This window comes from Falco naumanni, chromosome 20 (assembly GCF_017639655.2).
Source record: "Falco naumanni isolate bFalNau1 chromosome 20, bFalNau1.pat, whole genome shotgun sequence".
Lineage (NCBI taxonomy): Eukaryota > Metazoa > Chordata > Aves > Falconiformes > Falconidae > Falco > Falco naumanni.
The window spans coordinates 1,096,357-1,120,058 of NC_054073.1; the positions used below are offsets into that span (position 1 = coordinate 1,096,357).

At 63.6% G+C, this 23,702-nt stretch overlaps 2 protein-coding genes across 2 annotated transcripts in view; both read left to right on the forward strand.

Moving 5' to 3' along the window:
- INTS3 (integrator complex subunit 3) overlaps positions 1-17,936 on the forward strand; it is a 42,270-nt gene extending 24,334 nt beyond the window's left edge. Inside the window, exons 13-30 of the mRNA XM_040618494.1 lie at positions 1,665-1,756; positions 2,347-2,453; positions 3,197-3,316; positions 4,718-4,847; positions 5,743-5,797; positions 6,820-6,923; positions 7,489-7,533; positions 7,977-8,096; positions 8,241-8,394; positions 10,244-10,312; positions 12,191-12,266; positions 13,861-13,974; positions 14,060-14,108; positions 15,112-15,279; positions 17,062-17,162; positions 17,358-17,430; positions 17,542-17,698; positions 17,829-17,936. Coding sequence (XP_040474428.1) covers positions 1,665-1,756; positions 2,347-2,453; positions 3,197-3,316; positions 4,718-4,847; positions 5,743-5,797; positions 6,820-6,923; positions 7,489-7,533; positions 7,977-8,096; positions 8,241-8,394; positions 10,244-10,312; positions 12,191-12,266; positions 13,861-13,974; positions 14,060-14,108; positions 15,112-15,279; positions 17,062-17,162; positions 17,358-17,430; positions 17,542-17,698; positions 17,829-17,906 — 1,812 coding nt within the window. The 3' untranslated portion in view covers positions 17,907-17,936. The remainder of the gene's footprint in view (positions 1-1,664; positions 1,757-2,346; positions 2,454-3,196; positions 3,317-4,717; positions 4,848-5,742; positions 5,798-6,819; positions 6,924-7,488; positions 7,534-7,976; positions 8,097-8,240; positions 8,395-10,243; positions 10,313-12,190; positions 12,267-13,860; positions 13,975-14,059; positions 14,109-15,111; positions 15,280-17,061; positions 17,163-17,357; positions 17,431-17,541; positions 17,699-17,828) is intronic.
- A 1,273-nt stretch (positions 17,937-19,209) lies between these two features.
- SLC27A3 (solute carrier family 27 member 3) lies at positions 19,210-23,366 on the forward strand. Its single transcript, XM_040618568.1, has 10 exons — positions 19,210-19,710; positions 20,456-20,665; positions 20,744-20,902; positions 20,991-21,115; positions 21,189-21,383; positions 21,465-21,555; positions 21,634-21,832; positions 21,977-22,074; positions 22,160-22,290; positions 22,369-23,366. Exons 1-10 carry the CDS (start codon positions 19,245-19,247, stop codon positions 22,543-22,545), a joined length of 1,851 nt encoding a protein of 616 aa, XP_040474502.1. The 5' UTR covers positions 19,210-19,244; the 3' UTR covers positions 22,546-23,366.
- Positions 23,367-23,702: the final 336 nt, after the last annotated feature.

Consider the following 23,702-nt stretch of genomic DNA (forward strand, 5'->3'; position numbering starts at 1 on the left):
CTGGCCAGGAGGTGCTCCCTTAGGGACAGCAGCCCTCCAGCCGAGCTCTCCTCCGAGCGCTCCCCACCACCGTCAGCGCTGCAGCAGCACGGTGGTGTCGGTCAGTGCTGCTTCTCTGCCAAGACAGAAGCTGGGAGCAGCCAAGGGGTGAGCTGCACAGCCCTGCTCCCCGCGGGCTGCCCCTGCTCGGCGCTGAGCAGTCGCCAAGGGCAGGAATGGTAGCGCAGGCTCAGGCAAGACGGATGCCTTCACTCCCCAGAGGGTTTTGAGGCAAAGGCCCATTGCCTTTCCACCCCACAGGAAGGGAATTTCATGAATCCCTAGAGCCAGTGATACTGGAACAGCAAAAGGGTGTCATCTTGCTGGCCATTCTTCACAGCCAAAGAAGAAAAGAAAAAAAAAAAAAAACAACCCACAGACAAAACCAAAAAGCTGCTCACCCGTCTTTTTTTTTCTGCATTCCTCGGTACATCATCTGGTGTGTTCTGCCCTGAGCCTCTTGATTGCGAAATAGCCAGCAGAGTCGCTCAGTATCTGCTGGCAGCCCTTTTAACCTCCCCTTACCTATGCTAAATCAAGGAGGGATTTTCCCCAGTTTCATCAGGCACACTGCTGCAGATGCTCAGCCAAATTATTCTCCTCTTAAAACCATCCACCAGAGGCTTTGGTGAGTCCTCCGCGGTCTCTTGATAAATCCAGGGCCGTTCCTGGAGGTCGGAGTGTTGTGCCCATGTGTCATTCATTAATGGGAATGCCACTGTGGGAAGGCTTGTAAGACTTCCCAGCTCTGCAAATAAATCCTTCCAGAATGATGAGCATTAGTAGGAAAAAGGCTTCTGAACTGTTCCCTTTAGTACCTAATGAAATGCTTGGCCCAGTGTCATCCCCCGAGGGCAAACAGCATCTCACTGCAGCAGGGGACGAGTCAGACCCACCATCTGCCTTTCAAAGGCTGGCTGTCCTTGGGCAGGGAGCAGGGCTGGTCTTGCCCCTGGGTCCTGCGGGAAGCAGTGCCAAGAGTTGCTGGTTCCAGTAATTTGGTCCCCGGGAGGGCAGATGGTGTTTCTTGGAAGCGGGGTCTTTCCGTGGCACGAGCTCTGGAAGAGCTGCGAGTTGCATCATGTTCCTCCCTCACGTCCAGCACACTCTGCGTGCTCCTGTCCCCAGGCTGCCCGTGTCCAAAAGCAGCTGCTGGCGGAAGAACTAGGTGGAAGGTTCCTGGAATGACCCACATTTCAGGGAGGAGTCCTCTCGCTCCCTCCAGAAGCAAAGGACTGCGTGTGGACACAGCTGAGTGTCGTTTAGGCTGCCCTTGTATTCCCCCCACTCCTGCGGCCGCCGCTGCTGCTTGGAGCGTGGCCCTGGCAAGCCCCACGGCTTCCCACAGCTCACGAGGCAGCATCTCTGTGTTTTTCTCATCCCTGGGAGATATTTGAGATGGAAAAGCCAGGAGCATGGGCTGGTCCCCCTTCTGTCCACCCTCCCCGGGATGCTGCACTGGGAGAGCTCTCCTGCTCCTCAGTCAAGAGCGGCTGGGATGAGTCAAGGGTGACCCAAGAAGCTGGCCGATGGCCTTAGCTAGTCCTGTGTCCCGCCAGCTGGCGCGGACCCGGTGGCAGGCTGGAGGGTTCATGGCACTAACACGGTCGTTCTCCTCTTTTCAGATCATTCCCAACTTCTACCCGCCGCTGGAGGCTCACGTCCGGCAAGGCGTGTTCAACTCCCTCACCCACATTGTGGAAAAGCGAGTCCTGGCGTAAGACAGCCCTGAATTTTACTACATTTATACAGCTGCTGTGCACCCATTTTCCTGGGTCTCACCAGTCAAAAATGATCTCCAGGCTTTGTAAGAGCCGCGGAGGGCGTTTGTATTGTGTATGAACCATGGACGAAGCCATAGTTGGGTCTTTGTGGTGCTGACGCTTGTCCTGAGAGCTGTTCCTCGAGGCAAGGGAATGGGTGGGTGAAGAAAGCTGTAGCTTCAGAGGGATAGAAATGTCCCCAGCCCTTTTGGGTCCCCAAGCTGAATGGAGCAGCCTTGCTCCTGGTGCTCCAGCCTGCAGACAGCTCCAGCACCAGCCAGGTTCCCCCTCCCAGGAGGTAAAGCCACTTCTCCCCTCCCCGTGCACCTTCTGGTGGCACAAGGGGACACTGGTGGCGAAGGGAGGGGGCCTCAGCTGAGCTGCAGGACGGAACGTGGGACCTCGTAGCTTGTGGTCCTTAACAAACCAGAGCCCTGATGTAAGGGGGAGATCCCCTTGCACATCTGCTGGGGTGAAGTTACGCAGCAGAGCGCTGCAGCCCGGCTCTTTCTCATCCCTTTCCCTTCCTACCCCCCCGACACAGACATCTGGCCCCTCTCTTCGACAACCCCAAGCTGGACAAAGAGCTCCGTGCCATGTTGAGGGAGAAATTCCCGGAGTTCTGCAGTTCGCCCTCACCCCCCATCGAAGGTAGGGAGCAGGGTGCGTGCGGAGGGAGCCCGTGGTGGGTGCTGCCTTCCCGGCGGTGGTGCTGGCGCTTTCCCCGGCTGCCCTGCAGCCTTCGGGGGCTCCCACCGCGACGGGGGGAGAGGGGGGCTCCGGCTGCTCCTCGTGGTGGATGGTTGCGGTCTCCCTTCACCTCGGCCCTGCTGCACGCTAAAGATGCACGCTACCCCTTCCTCTCTCTGCTCCGTGGGGGCTACTTAGCCTTTCTTCTCTGTAGGCTAATTGATTAACATAATTAGGTTAAACAAAGAGCAAGCATTTCCAAGCCCTATTTAACAGGAGAGCGCTGCAGCTTTGCCAGACCTGCTGGGGGGCTGTACGTGTAAGCCTGTCCGGTTTTCCTGCTGGAGGGGCTGCGCCGGGTGAGGGGGGACCCCCCCAGCCCCCAGACCTGCTGCCCTGAGCCTCCTGGCCTCGCTGAGCTGGCGACTGGGGGGGGCTGCTCTGCTCAGGGGCTGGGGCTCAGCACTGAAGGGTGCTGGGCAGCTGAGCTGGAGAACAACCCGCTCCCGCCGTGCTCGGCGCTGGCTGGGGATGGCTCAAGTCACCGGGAGCGCCCTTCCCCAGCTGCCCAGGGCCCGGCGCTTGGCCGGATCCGTCCGTTTGCAAAACACACTTATTTCTTTGCCGCCCGTGGGCAGGATGCACCCTGCCCCGGGCTGCCAGCCCAGCCAGCCCAACCTCACCTCTTCCCTACGCTCCTGCAGTCAAGATTGAGGAACCCGTTTCCATGGAGATGGACAATCATATGTCAGAAAAGGATGACAGTTGCTATGACAACGCCGAGGCCGCGTTCAGTGACGATGAAGACGACTTGAACAGCAAAGGTGAGGAGTGCAGCCAGCCGGCTGGTGCTCTCCAGCGCTCCTGCCTCACCGCAGCGTGACACGCTGCCGTTGGCCTCTGTGCCGGAGAGCGTTTCCCTGCTGGCTCACGGGCACCTTCCCTTCGTGGTGGACTCCCCAGGCAGACTTCTGCAAGCATGGTTCCCTCAAAGCCCCTCTCCCACCAGCAGCAGTAGTTGTGGTGCTCCAGGCAGGACCCCCTTCCCGAGATCCAGGTTTCCCTCTGCGGGACGGGGTGGTGAGGGCGATGCTCAGCTGCTTCCCTGGCCCTGATGGGCAGGCTCGGTAGACCTGATAGAGATGTGTGCTCAAAGGGAAAGGCTGCTGGGCTTCACCTCCTTCCCCAGAGCTCAGAGCCTTCGAGCGTGGCGCTTTCTCCACCCGTGTGTCCTCTCCAGGTGTCTGATTAGCCCCCAGCCCCGCTGCGCTACATGCTTGGGCATCCCTGTGGCAGATACCGTGCCGGCTGGTTGGTTTGGGAACAGGGTGTCTCTGTTCTCGGGCAGCTGCTAATGAGGCTTGGGCTTCTAATTGCTCGGCCACACGGTTTTCATTACACTCGCTCCTTCTCGAAGCCATGGGGCTGAGAAGCCTACATGAGGCCAGAATTGCCTCTGCTCGCTCTCTGGAGCCAGAGGCATCTCGGGCTGTTCCTGGCCGTGCTGGTGGGACTGGTGGGCTGCCTGCTGTGCTGGAGGGTTATCCCTGCGGCAGGGGAGGGGGCACAGCCCCAGGATGGAGCAGGGGATGTGACACTGTGCTGTAGCACTGTCTTCAGGAGTCCCACTGAGTTCTGCCAGCTGCTTAGAGCCCCCCGAGAGGGACAGGCTTGAAAGCCATGTGCGAGAGGATTTTTGCAAAGGGGATCGGCCACCTTGCCCCGTCCCTTCGTGGCAGCTGCTTTGCGAGGGCTTCTGCCTTGACCGTGGCTCTACTGGACTCTGCTGCGGTTCATTTTTGTGGCCTGGAATGAGCCTGGAGGACGAAGGTGTGGAAAAGCACTTGGGGTATCTCAGTCCCAGAGTCCTGAGCACGAGCGTTTGTGCCGGGAGTGGAGAGAGACCTGTGGGCTAGCGAAGTTTGTGGAGCGTGTTGAAGGACAGGCGAGGCATCAGGGTTGGAGGTTGCACTGAACGGGAGCCACCGTCCCAGACACCCCCTGCATTTGGATCCCATCCCACCTTCCTACTCGCTGTGACCTGGACACATCTCCAAAGGGTGAAGGCAAGATCTGAGGCTGGGGGCACGCCGCTTGTCCCGGGCTGGTGACTGTCCCCGCAGCCCCACACAACTCCCGCTGCTAGGACAGAGGTTGCCTCCGGTGCTTCTTAGACGTAGCTGTTGGGAAAATAGATTATTCCACTGTTGCTTCCTTTGTTGCAGGGAAGAAGAGGGAGTTCAGGTTTCATCCGATCAAAGAAACCATTGTGGAGGAGCCTGTGGATATCACACCGTTCCTGGACCAGCTGGATGAGTCACTGAAGGATAAAGTCCTGCAGCTGCAGAAGGGAAGGTTGGTATCGTTTGATCCTGTTGGATTTCATGTTGATCTCTTCAGGGCAACGACACACGAGACCTTTCAGTGCTGTTGTACAATGCTGCTTGCTCCAGAGCAAGGCTCATGCAGTCTCCTGGCTTGTCTGCCTTTAACACAGAGAGGTCCTCCTGCACCATTCCTGTGGGAAATGTCCAGTCCCGGTGGTTTTGAAAGGTGTTGGGTTAAGAGCCCTGTAATTTGTCCTCGGAGCAGGCTCAGACCAGGACATACCAGCAGTTTGCTGGGGGCTACAGCATTTCTCTGGATCAGGGACAGGAAGGCAAAAGCTTCAAGTTTCATCCTTCTCCGCTGGTGGATCGATGAGGGGAGCCCGCGTGGGCTTTTGGGGCCGTTGCTGCCTGGCAGTTTCAGTACATCTCTGCATGGGGCACGTTCCCCACAGGGAGAGGTGTACCTGCGTCTGCATGTTCTCTGGACTTCTCCACCTCCACTTCTGATTTTCAGTGACCTTGGAATTAAATCCCTCTAGAGAAGGTTAAGAAAAAGCTCTTGCTTTGCAGACCTTGGCATAGTAGACTGATTGAACGTAATTTATGTCTTTATGGCTTCAAGTTCATTTAATCTAATGCTTTTAGTCATTTAATTTGTCTTGCTGCAGACAACCTCGGGCACTTTTGTAAGTAGGTGCTGTAGCATTGCGCAGCGTGTTCTTCCAGGGCTGGGTGCCTGCAGCATGAGCTGCTGAGCCGTGCCTTCCCCTGAGCCTGGCACCAGCACAAAGCAGAACCTCCCCTGCCCTCAGGTCCTGGGGGGGGCTCCCGAGCCGAGCCAGCTCAGCACAAAGCCCCCTTGTCCCTGCTCTCGGTATCTTCCTATGTAACTTGGATTTCCTCTTGTTTTTGTGCTCCAGCGATACGGAAGCTCAGTGTGAGGTCATGCAGGAAATCGTGGATCAAGTCCTGGAGGTAACGGCACCGACCCGGGGAGCAGCGCTGCTGCCTGCCTGTAAAACCAGAGCAGCTGGGGTGCGGTGGGCTGCCCCCCAAAAATGGCACGACGCAGGAATAGCGGCGGCTGTTAAACAGCCCCGAGCTGCTGCTTGCGGCAGGGCTCTAGCAGGGGAAGGTCGCTCCGTCCCTGCTCTGTTTCCTCACACCCTGCGCCCGAACGTCCCCCCACAAACGCTGTCAGACGGGACGCGGGGTGAGGCGTGCTCACATCTTTGACCCCACGCGGCTGCTTCGGGGGGTTCTGTGTGCGCCTGGGATCTGCCAGGAACTTCTAGAGGACATCTTGGATTATTTTTGTTGTCTAGTAAAACCAAATTCTCACTAGCAAAATATTATTTCCCCCCTGCCCGTGTTCACAGACTTTGGAAGTGATAGTATGTTTTTGAGAAACATCTTGAGCAGTTTCTCTCTCTAAAATTGGGTTTAGAAAATGCAGCTGATACTTGGGTCTACTCCGTTGCTTTCGGCCCTGAGCTTTGTGCTCAGGAGAGGCTGCAGCAAACCCTGCCCAGCGAAAGAGCTGCGGGTGTTTTCCAGGAGCTGAGCGTTCGGAGCGGGGTTGCATCCCCTGCCTCTAATCAGCCCCCTCGAGAGTCAAGTGGCCTTGTGGAGTATGAGTGCAGCTTCTCGCCTCTGTAGGAACTGGAGGAAGGGGCTTGTCGGGGTCTAGGTCCTCGTTACCTCGGTCCCTGATTGCAGAGGGAGAGCTGAGCTCGGTAAATGACTAGCCATTAGGGGATAAGTGTCCCACAGTGTGATTGCGGAGTGCTCTTCAGAGCTGGGCACCAGTTAGAGGCTTGTCTTGCTGATGGGCAGCCCCTGGTGCTGCAATACAGCAGCAAAACGGCTCCCGAGCAGCTGGGGGTCTGTCCCCTGCAGCAGTGACTCTGCTGGGACCCCTTCGGCTGTACCTGTGCTGGGCAGGCAGGGCTCGAGCTTGCGCTTGCTCCTCTCATTCCTTCCTTTCTCTCTACCAGGAGGACTTTGACTCGGAGCAGCTCTCGGTGCTCGCATCCTGCCTCCAGGAGCTATTTAAGGCTCATTTCCGTGGTGAGGTTTTGCCTGAAGAAATCACGGAGGAGTAAGGATCTTTTTTATTATTATTTTTTTTTTTGTGTCATCCTTTCACACTGGGACTTGGACTTTTCCCAGTAAAATAGTCGCCGTTTTCGGAAGGCTGTGCTGAAGCCAGCAGCTTCCCTTGCGAAGCAATCCAGGGTTCACAAGCGGTCAGCGTGGAGCTGCTCAACAGTTGTCACGTCCAGGGGCTCAAAAGAGACCATCCTCCCCCTCCCCACAAGCGCAGGCAAAACCAGCTGGTGCTTGTGTCCGCACTCGGTTTAGGTGATGCTCTGGTGGCTTCTGGCTGGCTGACCGGGGCACGCGACATCTGAAATACTCCGGTCCCTGCTGTGCTCACACAAACCAGCACCCTACGCTCTTTTTCTGGGATTTTATATTGGGCACGGAGTCAGAGCTGCTGGGCTTTGTTAGCGGGACCGTTCCTGCCTCCTCGTTAGCTAGAACTAACCCTTGGTGGCCCCAGGACCGCAGCGAGCCAGGTCCAGGGGTTTTTCCCAGTCCTTGTTGGGGAGACGCAGAGGGTGGGTGCTCACAGAGCTCTGACTGTCGCGTTTGTCCCGCAGGTCTCTGGAGGAGTCGGTGGGGAAGCCCCTCTACCTAATATTTAGGTATGTCTGTTCTGAAATGTTTAAGAATTTAATGAGGGCTTGCTTGTCTGCTTCCCGACCACCCGTGGGTGTGAACCCTGTGGGTCTAATTCTGCACACCCCTGCTTGCCCTAGGGCTGATCCCAGAATCGGAGGAGCTGGTGGTTTTGTGTTTTGTTTAGTAGAAAGACTTAAAATACAGGAAAATCACGGCTCATTTGTGGAAGCCTGGGATCCCTGGGTAACTGAAGTTTGCCGGCTCCTGACCCCTCGGCTGCTGCACGCCCTGCCGTCCTCTGCGGCTGGGGTGGGAGAGGTGGCCACTGTGGCCAGCCCAGAGGGTGCCACCACCCAGCACCACGAGCTGGGTTTCCCTGCAAGCTGCTGGTGCTCGTCGTTAGCGGAGGAGCTGGTGTGCGGCATCCCGGGTAACATCGCTGTCTCCCTGTCCTCTCCTCCCCAAGGAACCTCTGCCAGATGCAGGAGGATAACAGCGGCTTCTCGCTGCTGCTGGATCTCCTGTCAGAGCTCTATCAGAAGCAACCCAAGATCGGCTACCACCTCTTGTACTATTTAAAAGCCAGGTAGGCCAGCGGGGATTGCGGAGAAGCGTCTGAGCTCCGACTTGGCTCGCGCTGCCTCCGAAAGACAGCTCGGCGTCCTACCACCATCCCGCTGCGGCACGGGGCTGGCCGGCTGCCGGCTCACCTGGGCACGTCTCCTTCTAGCAAAGCCGCAGCGGGGAAGATGAACCTGTACGAGTCCTTTGCCCAGGCCACGCAGCTGGGGGACCTGCACACTTGTCTGATGATGGACATGAAGGCCTGCCAGGAGGACGATGTACGGCTGCTCTGCTACCTCACCCCCTCCATTTACACGGAGGTAAGGCCCCTGCCAGGCGCCAGGGACCGCGGTTCAGACGCACGGGGCATCCCCTCGCCCTCCTGCGGGCTGGCTGGGGGCTGGGCTGCCTTGCTGCTGAGCTTTGGGGCAGAGAGAACGTAGAGCCTGGCAAAAAAAGAGTGTCAGGCTGAGCCCAACACAGTCTCCATCCACCCCCAGCCTGACTCGACGGGGGTCAGCGTGCCGCCGTCACCATCGACGTTCAGCTGCCGTCCTGCCTGCTCGCGGCCCCGTTGAAGCCTGACGCGGGTGGCGAGGTGCTAACCTGGCTGCCCCACACTGGGCTCACGCGCGTGCCCGGCTCCCCGCACCGCACTGCGTGCTCCCTGCTTAAAGGGGTTTTTGCTCTTGGCTGCTTTTCTTCTGGCGAGCAGCAGGCGAAGGCTCCGAGCAGACGTGTCGAAGCCAGGGGGGGGAAGCAGTGCTGGGAACGAGCTCTGCTGCCTGCCCCGAACCCCAGGGTTTTGCATGAGGTTTTCATGCTTTCAGCGCGCGGTGCTGAGGTGGAGCCAGCGGGACTGAGCAGAGAGCGCGGCTGGGACGGGGAGCCGGGCTTCTGCAAGGGATGGGTCACGGCTCGCTCCGGTTCACACGGGCTGCCCGCCGTTCCCGGGATGCTCGCTGCCCGACGCGGGCTGCAGCCTCCTCTCTGACATTGCAGGGTGGAGGCTGCTTCCAGCGCTCGCCCGGCTTCAGGGAGCGGTGCTGGGGCTTGGAGAGGGGCAGGGTAACATCGTGCACTCCGCATAGACGTAGGGGTCACAGTTCTGCCTGTACTTTCTCATTCCCTGGGAGGAATGAGCTGGCCCCACTCCTCCCTCCTTTCTGGCTGGTTCAGCGGGAACATCTGCTGGGTGTTGAGGCCGTCCAGCCCCGTTCCTCAGGAGTGCTTCCCAGGGGCTTCGGTGGAGAAAGGGGCACGGCAACAGCCTGGAGAGGGGAGAAAAACCTGCACAAGAGCAGGCACCGCACCTTGCCGCAGCGTGGTGCCTGCTCCAGGCAGGATCCTGGTGCAGAGCAGCAGCCGGATCCCCTCCCTGGTCCTGGGGGTTCAACCTTGCTCCCCAAAGTGGCGTCAGGCTGTTGCTGCCCCCGTGGGCACAGTGACCAGCTCCCGTCAGGCAGAATGTTAAAGTGAATGTCCTGAGAGCTGCCCATCGGGACAGCCAGAGCCCAACAGTGCAGCCGTAGCTCGCTGCTGCCAGTTTTCCTGGCCTTTTGCCCCGTGTGTTACTTTTTTATTATTATTATTATTTCCTCGTAGCGCTGTGTAACACACGAGGCCCAGGAGCAGCGAGCGAAGCTAGCAAGGACGGGGAAAAAGGGGGAACGTGAACTGCTGGGGTCTGGCTGACCTCTGCCACCCACCAGGGAAGCAGCCGGGCTCCTGGCGCGGCTCTGCCGGGTCCGGGTGCTTGGTGCCGGCTGCATCTCACGCATGTGCTGATGCCGGAGCAGCGAGCTGCCTTGCAGCCCTTGGCCTGATCCTGCCCGCTGCAGGCTGCGCACAGAAACCAGCCCATCAACCCTCCTGCGCTTCCTTGGCTCCTTTTCCCCTCTTCCCGCAGCCACTTCCCCACCACCTTTAGGAAGCCGTGCTGGTCCTGGTCCTGGTCCTGGTCCTGGTCCTGGTCCTGGTCCTGGTCCTGGTCCTGGTCCTGGTCCTGGTCCTGGTCCAGGCAGGGCGATGCTGCCCCTCACAAGGAGGAACGTGTGCGTGTCCGTGAGCCGAGGAGGGGGTTTGCCTCGGCTGCGGCGATGGGAGCTTTCGACCGGCCTCTCCCTCATGCCCTTTCCTGAGCCCTGCCTTGCTTTTGTGCTCTTCCAGTTCCCAGACGAGACCCTGCGAAGCGGCGAGCTGCTCAACATGATTGTAGCTGTCATAGACTCATTCCAGGTAAGGAGGGGACCGGTGGCAGAGGTGGGAGGAGGCAGCACATCCCTGAGGTGGCAGCTCTCCGTCTCCTCCGCTCCCGGGGGGTTTAAACCTGAATTGGCTCATCTGCAGGGGATGCAGGGCGGAATGTTTAGTCCTGTCCTTGCCCCCGTGCTTGGGTTGAGGCACGGGGCTTTGCGAGGAGCCCCCAAACCTCCAGGCATCTCTTTCCCATGAGCTGCTGCTTGAGAAGGGATCCCTTAAGTTCCCTCTGGGTTCCCTTGAGAAGGCTGAACCCGCGCTGCTGCTTTCCAGGGATCTCCCTGCCCGCCGAGCGGCGTCCCGAGGGAGACGGGTCCGGCTTCGCAGGCGCTGCAAAAAAGCACTGCCATGGCCAGTGCTGCGGCGGGCAGTCGATAATAATAATAATAATTATCAATAATCCCATTGGCAGGGAGGTGCTTAGTGTGGCTGGGGAGATGCAAAGCCACGAGCGGTGGCACGAGGGGCACGTGTGTAGGCGCAGGCAGCGCGTCCCCTGCGGCCGGCGGGCGCCCACCTCTCCCCATCCTGGTGGGAGATCCGCCGCCGGCTGAGGGGTGGAAGGCCAAGCCCTCGTTAGACCCTTCTGGAAGGAACCTTTCACCGTGGTCACACCGAGTTGCCATGAGCAACCCAAAAATAGTCAGGGTGAAAGCTGGGGGGGGGGGGAGCTGGGCACGGGCAGGAATGCTGCACTGCGTGTTTCTGCTGTCTGGGCTCGTCTGGAGCGTGATCTGCCGATAACCCTTTAACTCGCCCTATTTATACACCATTCCCGGCCGGTCCTGCTTTTCCCAGCTACGCAGGGGCCAAAACGCCTCGCCAGCAAGTTTTGCTTGGCAGGCTGGAGCTGAAGCTGGGTACAGGAAAGGTTTGAGTCACGATGCCCTGACCCCCCCCTGCCCCCAGCTCAGCCCTGTGCTCCCTCCTGCTCCTGGGCTCTGCCCCCTGCTCAAATGCAGAAGTTTTGTTTTTCCCAGCAGAGGCCCGTAGCGTTTCCTCTCCCCTCCCTTCGCCAATTCCTTCGTTCCTTCCTGTTATTCTTCATCTGTTTCCCCACGATGCTCTGGCTGGGTGGCCCCCGCGCCCGTCCCGCATGGGGTCTGCGAGCGGAGCCGTGGGGCAGCTCGGCGTGCCCCCAGCACCCCGAGCAGGCTGGACCCAGGAGCAGGGGGGAAGGCAGATGAGAGCCAAAAGCAGGGAATGGTGCTCCCCGGCTCCCATCCCTGCTCCGGTACAGCCTGGGAAGGCTCCCCGTGCATCCCGGCCCCCTGCGTCCACCTCTCCCAGGGATGAAGGGGGTGAGTCACTGCAGGAAGCACCACGCGTCTGGGTAGTGTCAGCTCCCATCCTGCAGACCAGGGACCACCCAGGGCCCCCAGCAGAGAGGGCTGGGGTTGTCGGAGCTTTCCCAGCAGGCTGCCAAGCCCTCCCCGCTGCCAGCCCCTGGGTGGGCTTTGTGCATCCAACAGCAGAAGCCTGGGTCTGGGGGTGCCAGGAGCACGAGGAGCGGGTCCCCATCCCACCCGCCCTGGCCCAGCCTGCGGGAGCTGCTGGCTGTCCTGCCTGACACTTGCTCCCCAGCCTGGGGGTGGGTGTGTGAAACCATTAACCTCTCCTTACTTCTTTGCCTCTGCTGGTCCCTGGTGCTACTTAACCCAGCTCTGATTTATGAGCCACCTGCAGCCCACGGTGTTTCTGAGACTCCCCGCTGGATCTCTGCTCTTGCAGGGATGCCTGATGTCGGCAGAGCGACAGCTTCTGTGCTTGCTCGCCGGGCCTGCCGGTGGTCGCCTGCGTGAGAGGGCTTCTGCAGAGCCCCAGCATCCCACTCACCCCCTTTTCTTTGCCACCCAGTTGCAGGAGCTGGTGTGCCACGTGATGATGGGGAACCTCGTCATGTTTCGGAAGGACTCGGTGCTGAACATCCTGAGTGAGTAGCACTCCTGCAGGGGAGGGTGGGGGTGAAAGCAGGGAGCGGTTCCCGGGCATCCCCAAGCCTTCCTGCCCGTCAGGCCCCCGTTTTGCAGAGAGACCCCCAAATCCCTGGAAAGGGAGAAGGCTGCAGCCGTCGTCACGGTTTTGCCCTTGGCGATCGAGGGGGCTGTAGCCTGTGTCAAGCTGTGCTAGGTCAGCGATGCCGCACGTGGCCGCGCCACTGCAGGAGAGAGCCCTGCAAGAAGCCGGCTGCTCATGCGACGCCCGAGAGAGGCTCCTGGGCTCTCCGTGTTTTGCCGAGGTCTGGATTTCCTCGTGGTATTATTGCTGCTGCTTAAAGGATCGGTGCCCTAAACCGGATTGTTGGATTTAGCAGTGTGGTCCAAGCTGTGAGCTCTAATGGGCTTTGCCGGGCTGGCTGTGCGATGGGGCTCCACACATCGGCAACCTGCCCAGGCAGAGAGGGGGAAAAAAAAATAAATAAAGAGGAAGGTTCCAGAACGTCACCCAGCTCCAATGTCCCCCAGCTCCGCAGCCTCTCCACGTGGTCCCAGCTGCTGCGTCTCTGGGGACGCGATCTCGTCGCGGCGCAAAGCCGTGGCTGGTGCGGCACGGTTGGCAGTTCCCCGCAGTGCAGCAGCTGATCGGGGGGTGCCAGGCCTTTCTGGGGACAGCAGTAACCTCTTCCCAGGGTGAGGGCAGCTGGGAGGTGGTGGCAAAAGGGCGGTCGGAAAAGTTGGAGCTGGGATTTCCCTTTGGTTTTCTGTTGACTGACACCCCGAGAGCAAAAAGGCCCTCGCTGTTGTTTGGTCTGTCCCTTGGACCACCCTGAACTAACAGAACAAGCCTCTCAGAGGGCCACCAGCCCTTTGCCAGGGCCACAGTCCCCCCAGCATCACCAGTGGGTGACCCAGTTCCTCATGCGGCTTTTTCATGGGGCTTCAGCTCGCATCTCCGCAAGCCGCTGCCTCTCACATGGTAGAAAAACCCTTTTGGTCCCCAGCCAGCGCTGCGTTTCACCCACGCGTGCCCTGTGGCTCCTGCTCCGCCGTCGGAGCTGGCCCGGGCTGCAGCCCTCTGGGCCGGGGTGGTTTAGGGCAGAGCTGGTGCGGAGGGCTCGGTGCACGGGGACCGGCAAGTGTTTCCCGAGAGAAGCCCCATCGCCCTGATCCGATGGCTGCCTGGATCCAGCTTTGGTGTTACACAAGCTGCAAGCAGCGGTCTAAGCCCATTAATTAAAGAGCCTTGTTAATTCTCTTCCTCTGAGCCCCGAGCAGCTGCTTTCGTGACTTTGCAGCTCTGCCACCCGCTACCCCGGTGCCACCTGCCAGGTCCCCAAGCCCCCGCTTGGCCTGGGCACGCACGGGGCTGCCTGTGCTGCTCCCACAGCTGCCCTGGCACGGTGCAAACCCTGACACGCCGCGGGGCTTCAGGCACGGCACCCCGCCCCGGGATGGAGGGATTGGGGGGGGGGACGGCGGGCAGGAGCAGCGGGGCCGTGCAGAGCTGTCTGCGGTGGCTCCGGCAAGTCCCTGCCGTTCTCTGGGCACCGTGCGGGGCTCTCCTCACCATCCTCTACTTCCTTCTAGTTCAAAGCCTGGACTGGGAGACCTTTGAGCAGTACTGCACCTGGCAGCTCTTCCTTGCACACAGCATTCCTCTGGAGACCATCATCCCCATCCTGCAGCACCTCAAATACAAAGGTGAGCGGTCCCCTGGGTGGGAGAGGCACGGCCCGGGCCGTGGTGGCCAGGAGCTCCCGTGCTGAGCGTGTCCTTTCCTTTGCAGACCATCCGGAGGCGTTATCCTGCCTGCTGCTGCAGCTGAGGCGAGAGAAGTAAGTGCCGCAGGGGCACAGGGCAGCGCAATGCTCTGCGGGGGGTTCTGTGGCCCCTGGCACACCGCGGCTGGTGGCTTTCTGGAGCACTATCAGCATGGCAGGGACAAGGGGACACCACCTGCTCCGGCTTGGGCCACTGGAGATGCGAAGCGTGGGGCAAAGGGCTCTCGCTGGTGCTCTGCAGCTCCCTGGGGCGCGTGTCCTGCCCTAGAGCCCCTGGGGACAGCGAGGGGTGGGCACGTGTGACAGGACCCCAGGCGGAGTGCCCTTGCCGAAGGCGGCGGCGGCTCCCTGCCGTGCCTCAGCTTTGGCAGCACCACGTGCCGAGCACCGGCGCTCTCAGCCCGAGGGCCAACAGGGCTGTTTGTCACCTGGCCCATCCTGGAGGCCACCGCTACATGGAGAGCAGGAGCCACCTCGGCGTTGATCTGCGCTGCCTCTGCCTGCGCGGGGGGCACTGGGCACATCCCGCCGCCCTTGATTTGTTTTCATTATTGCGGTGAATTAATTAGCACGAGGCCGGCTAATTAATCCCAGCTCTAAATGGCGTTGGTGAAAAGCCCATGGTGACGGAGAGTGCAGGGGCAAGCGCAGGCTGCGAGTGTGTGGTGGCACTTGTCCCACGGCGGGGAGGGCGTGGGGCTGGCAGGACCGACGGGTGACACGGGCTGGGCAGGGAGCTTGGTGGCAGCTGGTCCCCAGGATTCCTTGCCAGCCACCCCAGGGAAGCAGAGGGTTGTGAACGGTGCCCGTCATCCCCTGAGCCCGGGAGCCAGCGCCACTGGGGCTGCCACCGAGCGTGGGGGTCCCGAGCGGCGTTTGGGGGAGCTCGATCCCAGTCCGGGCTGTGCCAGGTCCCTCTCGGCACGGCAGCTCCACGGGCTGGTCACATCCAGGTCCCATCAGGGTCAAGTGGGCAGCAGTGGCAGAAGAGAGGACCCCAGCTGACTGGGGTACAGGCCGCTTGTCCTCTTCACGTGCCCGTCCCCGTTTGCCACAGGCCCAGCGAGGAGATGGTGAAGATGGTGCTGAGCCGGCCCTGCCACCCAGATGACCAGTTCACCACCAGTATCCTGCGGCACTGGTGCATCAAACACGACGACCTCCTGGCCGAGCACATCAAGTCGCTGCTGATCAAGAACAACAGCTTACCACGGAAACGCCAAAGGTGAGGGGCCGGGGGGGGGGCACAGCACCCCCAGCCCGGCAGCCGAGGGACGGGCTGCCCCGTGTGTGGGCAGCCGCGGTGCCACGTGCGGTGAGCGCAGCGTGGGCATGCCAGCCCATCCTGCCGGTGACGCCGCTGTCTCCTTGAGGCTGGGACGGTGCCGCTGCCCCCCAGCCAGCCAGGACCCTTTTACCCCGAGCCCGTGACCCGAGCGGTGCGGGGAAGCGCTGTCAGCAGCCTTGGTGCTCCTCTGCCGCGGCGCTGGCCGGGCAGCCCCCTCTGCTCAGCACCGCGGTGCCCGCCCCGGCACGGCTGGGTGTTGCCGGAGCGTCTTTTGGTGCAAATAGCCTGCCAGCTGGGGCTGGCTTCGTCCCCGCTGGGATGCCGCTGCCTCTGGGGTGGATGGGGCCGGGGTCCCCCGGTGCAGTGGGACTAAAGGATGCAGCCGGGCTAAGCCGGAGCCTGCGGAGGTTAAATCCTGGCTCCCGGGGGCAAGATTCCTGCTCTCTGCCTTTGGAGGGAGGGGGCAGGGGGCTTGTTCCCGGCCCCCCTCCCCGGGCAGAGCTCTGGGTGCGGGAGGAGGCAGCTGGACCTGACTGTGGCGGGCTGGGGGAACGGGAGAGCAGCACCGGGATGCTGCAGCTGCTCCTGCACCGCTGCGCGGGCTCCTGGCCACGGTGGCACCTGAGATGCCCCCTCCCCCGACCCCAGAATGTCCCTCGGCGCGGGGCGGGGGCGCTTTCGGCTCTTTCCCAGCCCTCGCTCCAGCCTCAAGGACCAACATCGGGCTGCGAGGCAGCGTCAGCCCTCGACGCCTGCCAGGGCGAGAGGCTCCTGGTGCCGCTGCCTGCACCGTGCTGGGTCCCGGCAGCGCGGGCGCGACCCCCGCCACCGGCAGCCCCTCGGCCGGGGTCTGGGTTTGGAGCAGAGGAGGTGGGCTGCCCCAGCAGCCCCCAGCCCGCTGCGGGGGCGTCCCCTTGCCGGCTGGGTGCCTGCGGCCCTTTGCTGGAGTAGGAAGGACATCTAGTGTCGTGGGAAAGCAGAGCAGCACCGCGCTCCCACCGCAGCGGGTCCCCAGGGACCCCCACCCAGCACCCGGGGCACGGCCGGCTCGCACGGAGCCTTGCCGGGAGCTTTGCCGGCACCGGGATCGTGCTGGTGCCGGTTGCACGCCGAGGCCACCTCTGGGTCCCCACCAGGTCCCCAAAGTGGTGACTGGGGAGTCTGAGGCTTCGTCTGTTCCTCCGCGTTAACGGCCTTTCGCAGCCCAACAACGCGGCTGTTTTCCCTGTGGTTCCGCTCCGGGATCCGAGGCGTGTCCAGGTCTGATCCCCGCTAATCAGCGGGCAGCCAGCTGAGCCCTGGCTGTTGGCAGCACCCCGGGTGCTGGCACCGTGCACCATCCTGCGGCCGAGGCTCGGCGCGGGGTGCTTAGTGCTCCCCAGAGCCGGCGGGGATGGAGGCAGCCAGCACCCTCAGCAGGATTTATCCCCTTAATCCCTGAGCCGGAGCAGCACACACAGACCCCGCGTGTGCCAGAGCCAGAAAATGAGGGGCAGCGCAGGATCCATCCCTGGCCCCCCCTGCTCTGGGTGCGGGGGGCACCCTGGGGCAGGGTTGTCTGCACCCCACATTTTTTTGGGGGGTTGGGGGTGCTGCTGCAGGGCCGTGGTGCTCGGTCCCCCCACAAGCGGGGTGCAGCCTGTCTTTGGGGGGGGACTGGCTGGGGGTGGGCAGGAGGAGCAGGGTGCTCAGTAACGGGTGCTGCTCCTCTGCCCTCAGCCTGCGCAGCTCCAGCAGCAAACTGGCCCAGCTGACCCTGGAGCAGATCCTGGAGCACCTGGACAACCTCCGCCTCAACCTGACCAACACCAAACAGAACTGTGGGTACCACCGTGCAGCCGCCGCATCCCGCGGGCGCGCGTGGGAACCGGGATGCTCCCGCATACTGGGAGCCCCTTGCAAAGCAGCCTGAATAAGAAGCCCTGGATGGGGGCGGGGGGGTGTCCACTGCCTCGGGGGGTGGGAGGCACACGCTGTCAGGTCTCTGACCCTCGTTTCTTCTGGTTCCTCGACAGTTTTCAGCCAAACTCCGATCCTGCAGGCGCTGCAGCACGTCCAGGCCAGCTGCGACGAAGCCCACAAGATGAAGTGAGTCAATCCTGCCCTGTCCAGCGCCGGGTGGCCTCAGGACCACGATGGGGGTGCCCTGACAGAGCCTGCCCCCCCCACCCTGCCCCCCCACCCCCTGCTTCCTTCCAGGTTCAGCGACCTCTTCTCCCTGGCCGAGGAGTATGAAGACTCCTCCACCAAACCCCCCAAAAGCCGTCGAAAAGCCACGCTCTCCAGCCCGCGCAGCCGCAAGAACGCGGCGCAGCCGGCCAACAACGAGGAGGAATCGGCTTCCAGCAGCGCCTCGGTAAGCCCCCCCGGTTCCCCCCCGGCACCCCGCAGCCCCCTGGCCGCAGCCGCACCTCGAGGAGGCTCAGGCAGGAGCGGGGTCCCCCCCCGGCGGCGGTGACCCCCCACTTGCCCCTCTCCCGGCACAGGAGGAGGAAGACACCAAGCCCAAACCCGCCAAGCGGAAAAGAAAAGGCTCCTCCGCCGTGGGCTCGGACAGTGACTGAGGGCTCTGCCCCCCCCACTCCCCACCCCCCACCCCCCCAAAAAAAAAAAGGGACGCTTTGGGGACGCCGTGGTGCCCACCGACCCTGCCACGCTGGGACAAAGCCATCGCCAGGACGGGAAGGAGAGCGCGGTCCCCTCCAGGAGCCGTGGGGACACCCCAGCTCCCACTGTGGTGGCCGTGGGTCTGTGCCCACCCTCCCCCCGTGACTTTTTACCTCTTTTTTTTTTTTTTTTTTTTTGGGGGGGGGGGCGCGATTTTTTACCAACAGCCGGGGAGGGATCGGAGTGTGCAACCCCGCGCCCCAGGACCTGGCTCCAGCCCCTGCCCACTCGTGGGGCAGCGTGGACAGGGCTCCCCGAAAGGGGACACGGCCCGAGAGGGGACACGGCACCACGGCGAGGGGAAAGGGGGGATCTCGGGGGGGGGTGGGGGGGGTTACATCACACGTCCCTATTTTTGGTATGAGAACTGTAAATAAACAGTGCAAACTGACGTGCTGCTCCAGGATGCTTTGGGGAGGGAGGAACGTGTCTCCCTGCCTGGGGGGGCGAGGGGACCCCAACCCCCCCGGCAGCCTCCGCTCCCTCCCAGAGCGCCCCCGCGGGGGCTGCTGCGGGGGTGGGGGGGGACATGCCAGCGCCCCCCGGTTTGGTCGCCGCTCTGCCCCCCCAGCCCCGTCACCCCCAGGGCTGTTATAGCGTTTTTAAGTGTTTTTAAAAAAAACAACAATAAAAAAACCTCTCAAATGTTTTTGTACAACGAGGCCACCGCTCTGTGCCGTGTCCCCGGGGGTCCCCGCGCCCGGTGTCTGTCGTCCCCCCCCGTGGTGGTGCCAGTTCCCCCCGAGCTGGAGGAGGCTGAGGGGGGGGGGGGGGGGGAGGCTGGGGGAGGGGAGGGGACTGGGGTGAGTGGGAAGGGGGTGGGGACATGATGGAGGGGCTGGGGGCGGAATGGGGGGGCTGTGAGGGGGAGCATGGGCCTGGGGACATGGCGGGGGAGGGGCAGTGGTGGGAGGATGGGGGTCTGGGGGGGGCCAATGGCTGGGGCGGGGGGGGGGAAGGTGGCTGAGACAGTGGGGGACAAGGGGCTAGAATGGGGGTCCCGGGGGGGGCGGGGCTGGGGCGGGGAGCGCGGGGTCCCTGCGGGGGGTGCCGGACGTACGGCGGGGGGGGCGTGGCCGGGCTGTGACGGGGGCGTGGCCGGGGCGTGCCGGAGGCGTGTCCGAGGGTTGGCGGTGGGCGTGCCCCGGGGGCGTGGGGCGTGGTGGGGGCGTTCCCGGGGCGTTCCCAGCGGCGGGGGCGTGGTCCGGGGGCGTGGCGGGTGCCGGCGGCGGGCCATGGCGCTGGCGGCGCTGGCGGCGGTGCTGGCGCTGCTGCTGCTGCAGCGGCTGCTGCGCCCGCACCTCTGGGCCGACCTGGCGTTCGCGGCGCGGGCGGCGCGGTGCCGGCGGCGGGCGGGCGGCGGCGGGGGCAGCCTGGCGGCGCGGTTCCTGCGGGCGGCGCGGGAGGCCCCGGGCCGGCCCTTCCTGCGAGCGGCGGCGGGCGCGGAGCCCTACGGGGGGGCGGCGCGGCGGGTGGCGCGGGTAGCCAACGCGCTGCGGGGGCGGCCCCTGGCGGGGGGCGCGCTGGGGCCGGGGACCACCGTGGGGCTGCTGGTGGGCAACGAGCCGCGCTTCGTCTGGGGGTGGCTGGGGCTGGCGGCGCTGGGGGCCCGGCCGGCCTTCCTGGGCCCGGCGCTGCGCCCCGCCGCCCTCCGGCACTGCCTGCGCGCCTGCGGGGCGCGGGCGCTGCTGGTGGCGGACGGTGAGCCGGGGAGGGGGCTGGGGGGGGGCGCGGAGTGGGGCTGGGGGAGGGGGCACCGGGGACGAGGGGGGGCACCGTGGACAGGTGATGGAGAGGGGGCTGGAATGGGACCGGGGCTGCGGGGGGGACCAGGGGAGTTGGGGAGGGGGCTGGCATGACTCTGGGGGCAGAGGGGGAGCAAGGATGGAGGGGGCACCGGGGGGAGATGGGGAGGGGGCTCCAATGGCTGCGGGACCGGGGATGGGGGGGCACAGCGAGGGGGTGGCTGCAGGAGATGGGGGGGCACTGGGGGTGACAAAGGCTCAAGGGACAGGCTGGTACCGGGGGCACAAGCGAAGGATGAAGGACGGGGCTTGTGGGCACTGGGGATGGGGGGGTGGGAAGGTACCGGGGGCAGCAGGGTGGTGCCGGGGCCACTGTGGGTGACAGGCTTAGGGGCACCGGGTTGGCACTGGGGGTCTCCAGGGGAGGGGGAGTCCGGCCAGCTTGGGGGTCCGGGGGTGGTTCAGCTCAGGGGCGATGCGGGGGGACACACACGGGTCCCTCCAGTTGTGCCATGTGTTGGTCCCCCCCAAACTGCCCCTATTGCTGAGCCCCACATGGGCCCTGCCTGGTCACCCTGGGTGGGGGTGCTACCCACAGGCATGGGTGGGGAGGGTCCCCATCCCCACCTCACGCTCGGGGGGGGGCATGGGCTGCGCCCTGGACCTACCCCACGCCAGCCTGTACCCCCCCTTCACCCCAGACCTGTTTGCGGCGGTGGAGCCCATCCTGCCCAGCCTGCAGGAGGATGACATTGTGGTGTGGGTGCTGGGCGCGGGGCCGTACCCCCCCGGCGTCGTGGCCTTGCAGGAGCTGCTGGACGCGGCCTCGGAGGAGCTGGAGCCCGAGGACGTCTGGCAGCCCGAGGACATGAACGACACCTGCCTCTACATCTTCACCTCCGGCACCACCGGTGGGTGCCTGGGGCTGGCGGGGTGGGGTGCCCTGGGTGAGCCAGGGGGGGGCTCAACGCCATCGTCCCCCCTCCCAGGTCTCCCCAAAGCCGCCCGCGTCTCCCACCTCAAGTCCATCATGTGCCTGAGCTTCTACGAGCTGGTGGGAGCCTCCAGCCGGGACGTGGTGTACCTGGCGCTGCCGCTCTACCACATGGCCGGGTCCCTCCTGGGCATCGTCGGCTGCATCGGCATCGGTGAGCAGGGCTGGGGGAGCCAGGGCCAGCACGGTGATGTTGGGGGGGAGCGTGTGCTGATCCCCCACCCCATCCCGGCTTTCTGCAGGAGCCACTTGTGTGCTGAAGGAGAAGTTCTCAGCCAGCCAGTTCTGGGACGACTGTCGTGCCGAGGGCGTCACTGTCTTCCAGTACATCGGGGAGCTCTGCCGCTACCTGGTCAACCAGCCCCAGGTCGGGGGGATGGAGCTGGGGTGGGGGGTGACCCTGGGGGGGCACCCCCGCATCTGACCCTGCCCCCCTGCAGCGCCCTGGGGAGCGGGAGCACGGGCTGCGGCTGGCGGTGGGGAGTGGGCTGCGCCCCGACGTCTGGCGGAGCTTCCTCCAGCGCTTCGGCGCCATCCGCATCGTGGAGACCTACGGCATGACCGAGGGCAACGTCACCCTCTTCAACTACACCGGCACCCCGGGCGCCGTGGGCCGCAGCAGCTTCATCTACAAGGTAAAAGGGGAGGGGGCTGTGGCCCCCCACCCCGCGCCCGGCTCAGCAGGGTGCTGACGCCCACCTGGCCCCTCTCCCCAGCTCTTCTCGCCCTTCGAGATCGTGCGCTACGACGTGACGGAGGGAGCACCAGTGCGGGACGCGGCCGGGCGCTGCATCCGTGTGGGGACAGGTGAGTGCAGGGATGGAGGGTGGTCGGCTTGGGGGTCTCCGCATGGGTGCCCCCCATCACATGTCCCCATCCCTGCAGGCGAGACGGGGCTGCTGATCGCCCCGGTGACCCCCCGGACCCCCTTCCTGGGCTACGCCGGCAGCCGGGAGCTGTCGGAGCAGAAGCTGCTGCGGGGGGTGTTCGCCGAGGGTGACACCTACTTCAGCACCGGCGACCTGATGGAGCAGGATGCGGCCCAGTTTGTCCGCTTCCGTGACCGCACCGGGGACACGTACAGGTGCCAGAGCCCCCCACCTATGGGGGGGCACCCCCACCACCTCTTCCTTGCCCCATGGGGACAGTGCAGCAGCCCCACACCCCCTCCGCTGCATGGCTGGGGGGGTCATCCCCATCCTGCTCATCCCCATCATCCCCTTCCCAGGTGGAAAGGCGAGAATGTGGCCACCACGGAGGTGGCCGAAGCCTTGGTGGCCCACGAGTCCCTGCAAGAAGCCACCGTCTACGGCGTCACTGTGCCAGGTACCGATGCCCCCCCATGCCAGGGCCAGTGTCACTGCCCCCCAGCCCGGCTGTGCCCCCACCCCAGCCCTGCCCTTTCCCGCAGGCCACGAGGGTCGCGCTGGGATGGCGGCGCTGGTGCTGCGCCCCGGCTGCCGGCTGGACGGGCCCGCGCTCTACCGGCACGTGGAGCAGCTGCTGCCGCCCTACGCTTGGCCCCGCTTCCTCCGGCTGCAGGTAACGGGGTGGGCTGGGGGGTCCTCGGGGGATATGGGGGGACCAGGGGGTCCCCAGCCCACCCCATCGCCCTCCCAGGAGCGCCTGGCGATGACTGAGACCTTCAAGCAGCAGAAGGTGCGGCTGGCGCAGGAAGGCTTCGACCCGGCTCGCGTCCCCGACCCCCTCTTCCTGCTGGATGAGACCACCAAAGCCTACGTGCCCCTTGGCCCCGCACTCTGGGAGGGGGTCCTGGAGGGGCGCCTCCGCATTTAGACCCCACCTGGGTGTGCCCTGCACCTATGGGTGTCCTGGGACCGGGTGCCCAAAGCACCCCAGGTCTGTCCCACCAGCACCAGCTGCCACGCGGGCTCCCCCGTGTCCATCTGGCAGGTCTCCACCTCCATCCCGTCCCTGGGTACCCCACATCCGTCCAGCTGTCCCCAGGTCTGTCCGGCCATCCCCTGGTCCCCACATCCATCCTGCAGGTCCCCAGGTCTATCCCACTGTCCCCATGTTCACCCTACAGTCCCCAGGTCCACTCTGCTGTCCCCAGCTCCCCACATCCCTCCCAGGGGTCCCCACATCTGTCCTGCCATCCTGCTGTCCCTAGGCACTCCACGTCCATCCTGGGGGTCCCTACGTCCATCCTGGGGGTCCCCACATCTGTCCTGCAGGTCCCCACATCCATCCTGCCATCCCCAGGCATCCCACATCCATCCTAGGCGTCCCCATGTCTGTCTGTCCCCATGTCCCTCCCGGGGGTCCCCACATCCGTCCTGCCATCCTGCTGTCCCTAGGCACTCCACGTCCATCCTGGGGGTCCCCACATCCGTCCTGCGGCTCCCTACATCCATCCTGGCGTCCCCAGGCACCCCACATCCATCCTGGGGGTCCCCATGTCTGTCCTGTGGGTCACTGTGTCCGTCCCACTGTCCCTGCGTGCATCCTGTCCCTGTCCCCACCTCTGGGTCACCTGCCCCAGCCACCAGTGCCTTCCCCCCAGCCCAGAGTCCCCCTCTTTATATGAACAAACTGTTTTTCGTTTTGTTTTTTTTTTCTCTTTTTGGGCAAATAAACTTTTGTAGCAAGTCTCATCGCTGTCACCCCCATCCCACTGCAGGGCTGGGGGTGGGGGTGTCCCCCCCAAGGCGGGGGTGGGGTTTTTCACCCAAGGGCTCAAGGCTCCAGGATGGGGACACCAACGCCATCAGCCCCCCAACCCCTGGGGGTGGGGGGGCTCAGGTGATCCCCCTGAGGATGAGGAGGGTCCCTACTTCAATTCAGGGGCTCCATCCCCCCCAAACCATCCCCGGCCAGGGCACACACACCCCCAACCCCAACTCACCACACCAGCGCATCAAAAGTTATAAACCATTCCTTTCTTTATTAAACATAGCTTGCAAGTGATAAATATTACAAAGGTTGCTTTT

Coding starts and splice junctions, on each gene's coding strand:
- SLC27A3 (XM_040618568.1), top strand. CDS start 19,245: ATGGCGCTGGCGGCGCTGGCGGCGGTGCTGGCGCTGCTGCTGCTGCAG. Junction 22,075..22,159: donor CTACGGCGTCACTGTGCCAG/GTACCGATGCCC, acceptor CCTTTCCCGCAG/GCCACGAGGGTCGCGCTGGG. Junction 22,291..22,368: donor CCCGCTTCCTCCGGCTGCAG/GTAACGGGGTGG, acceptor TCGCCCTCCCAG/GAGCGCCTGGCGATGACTGA.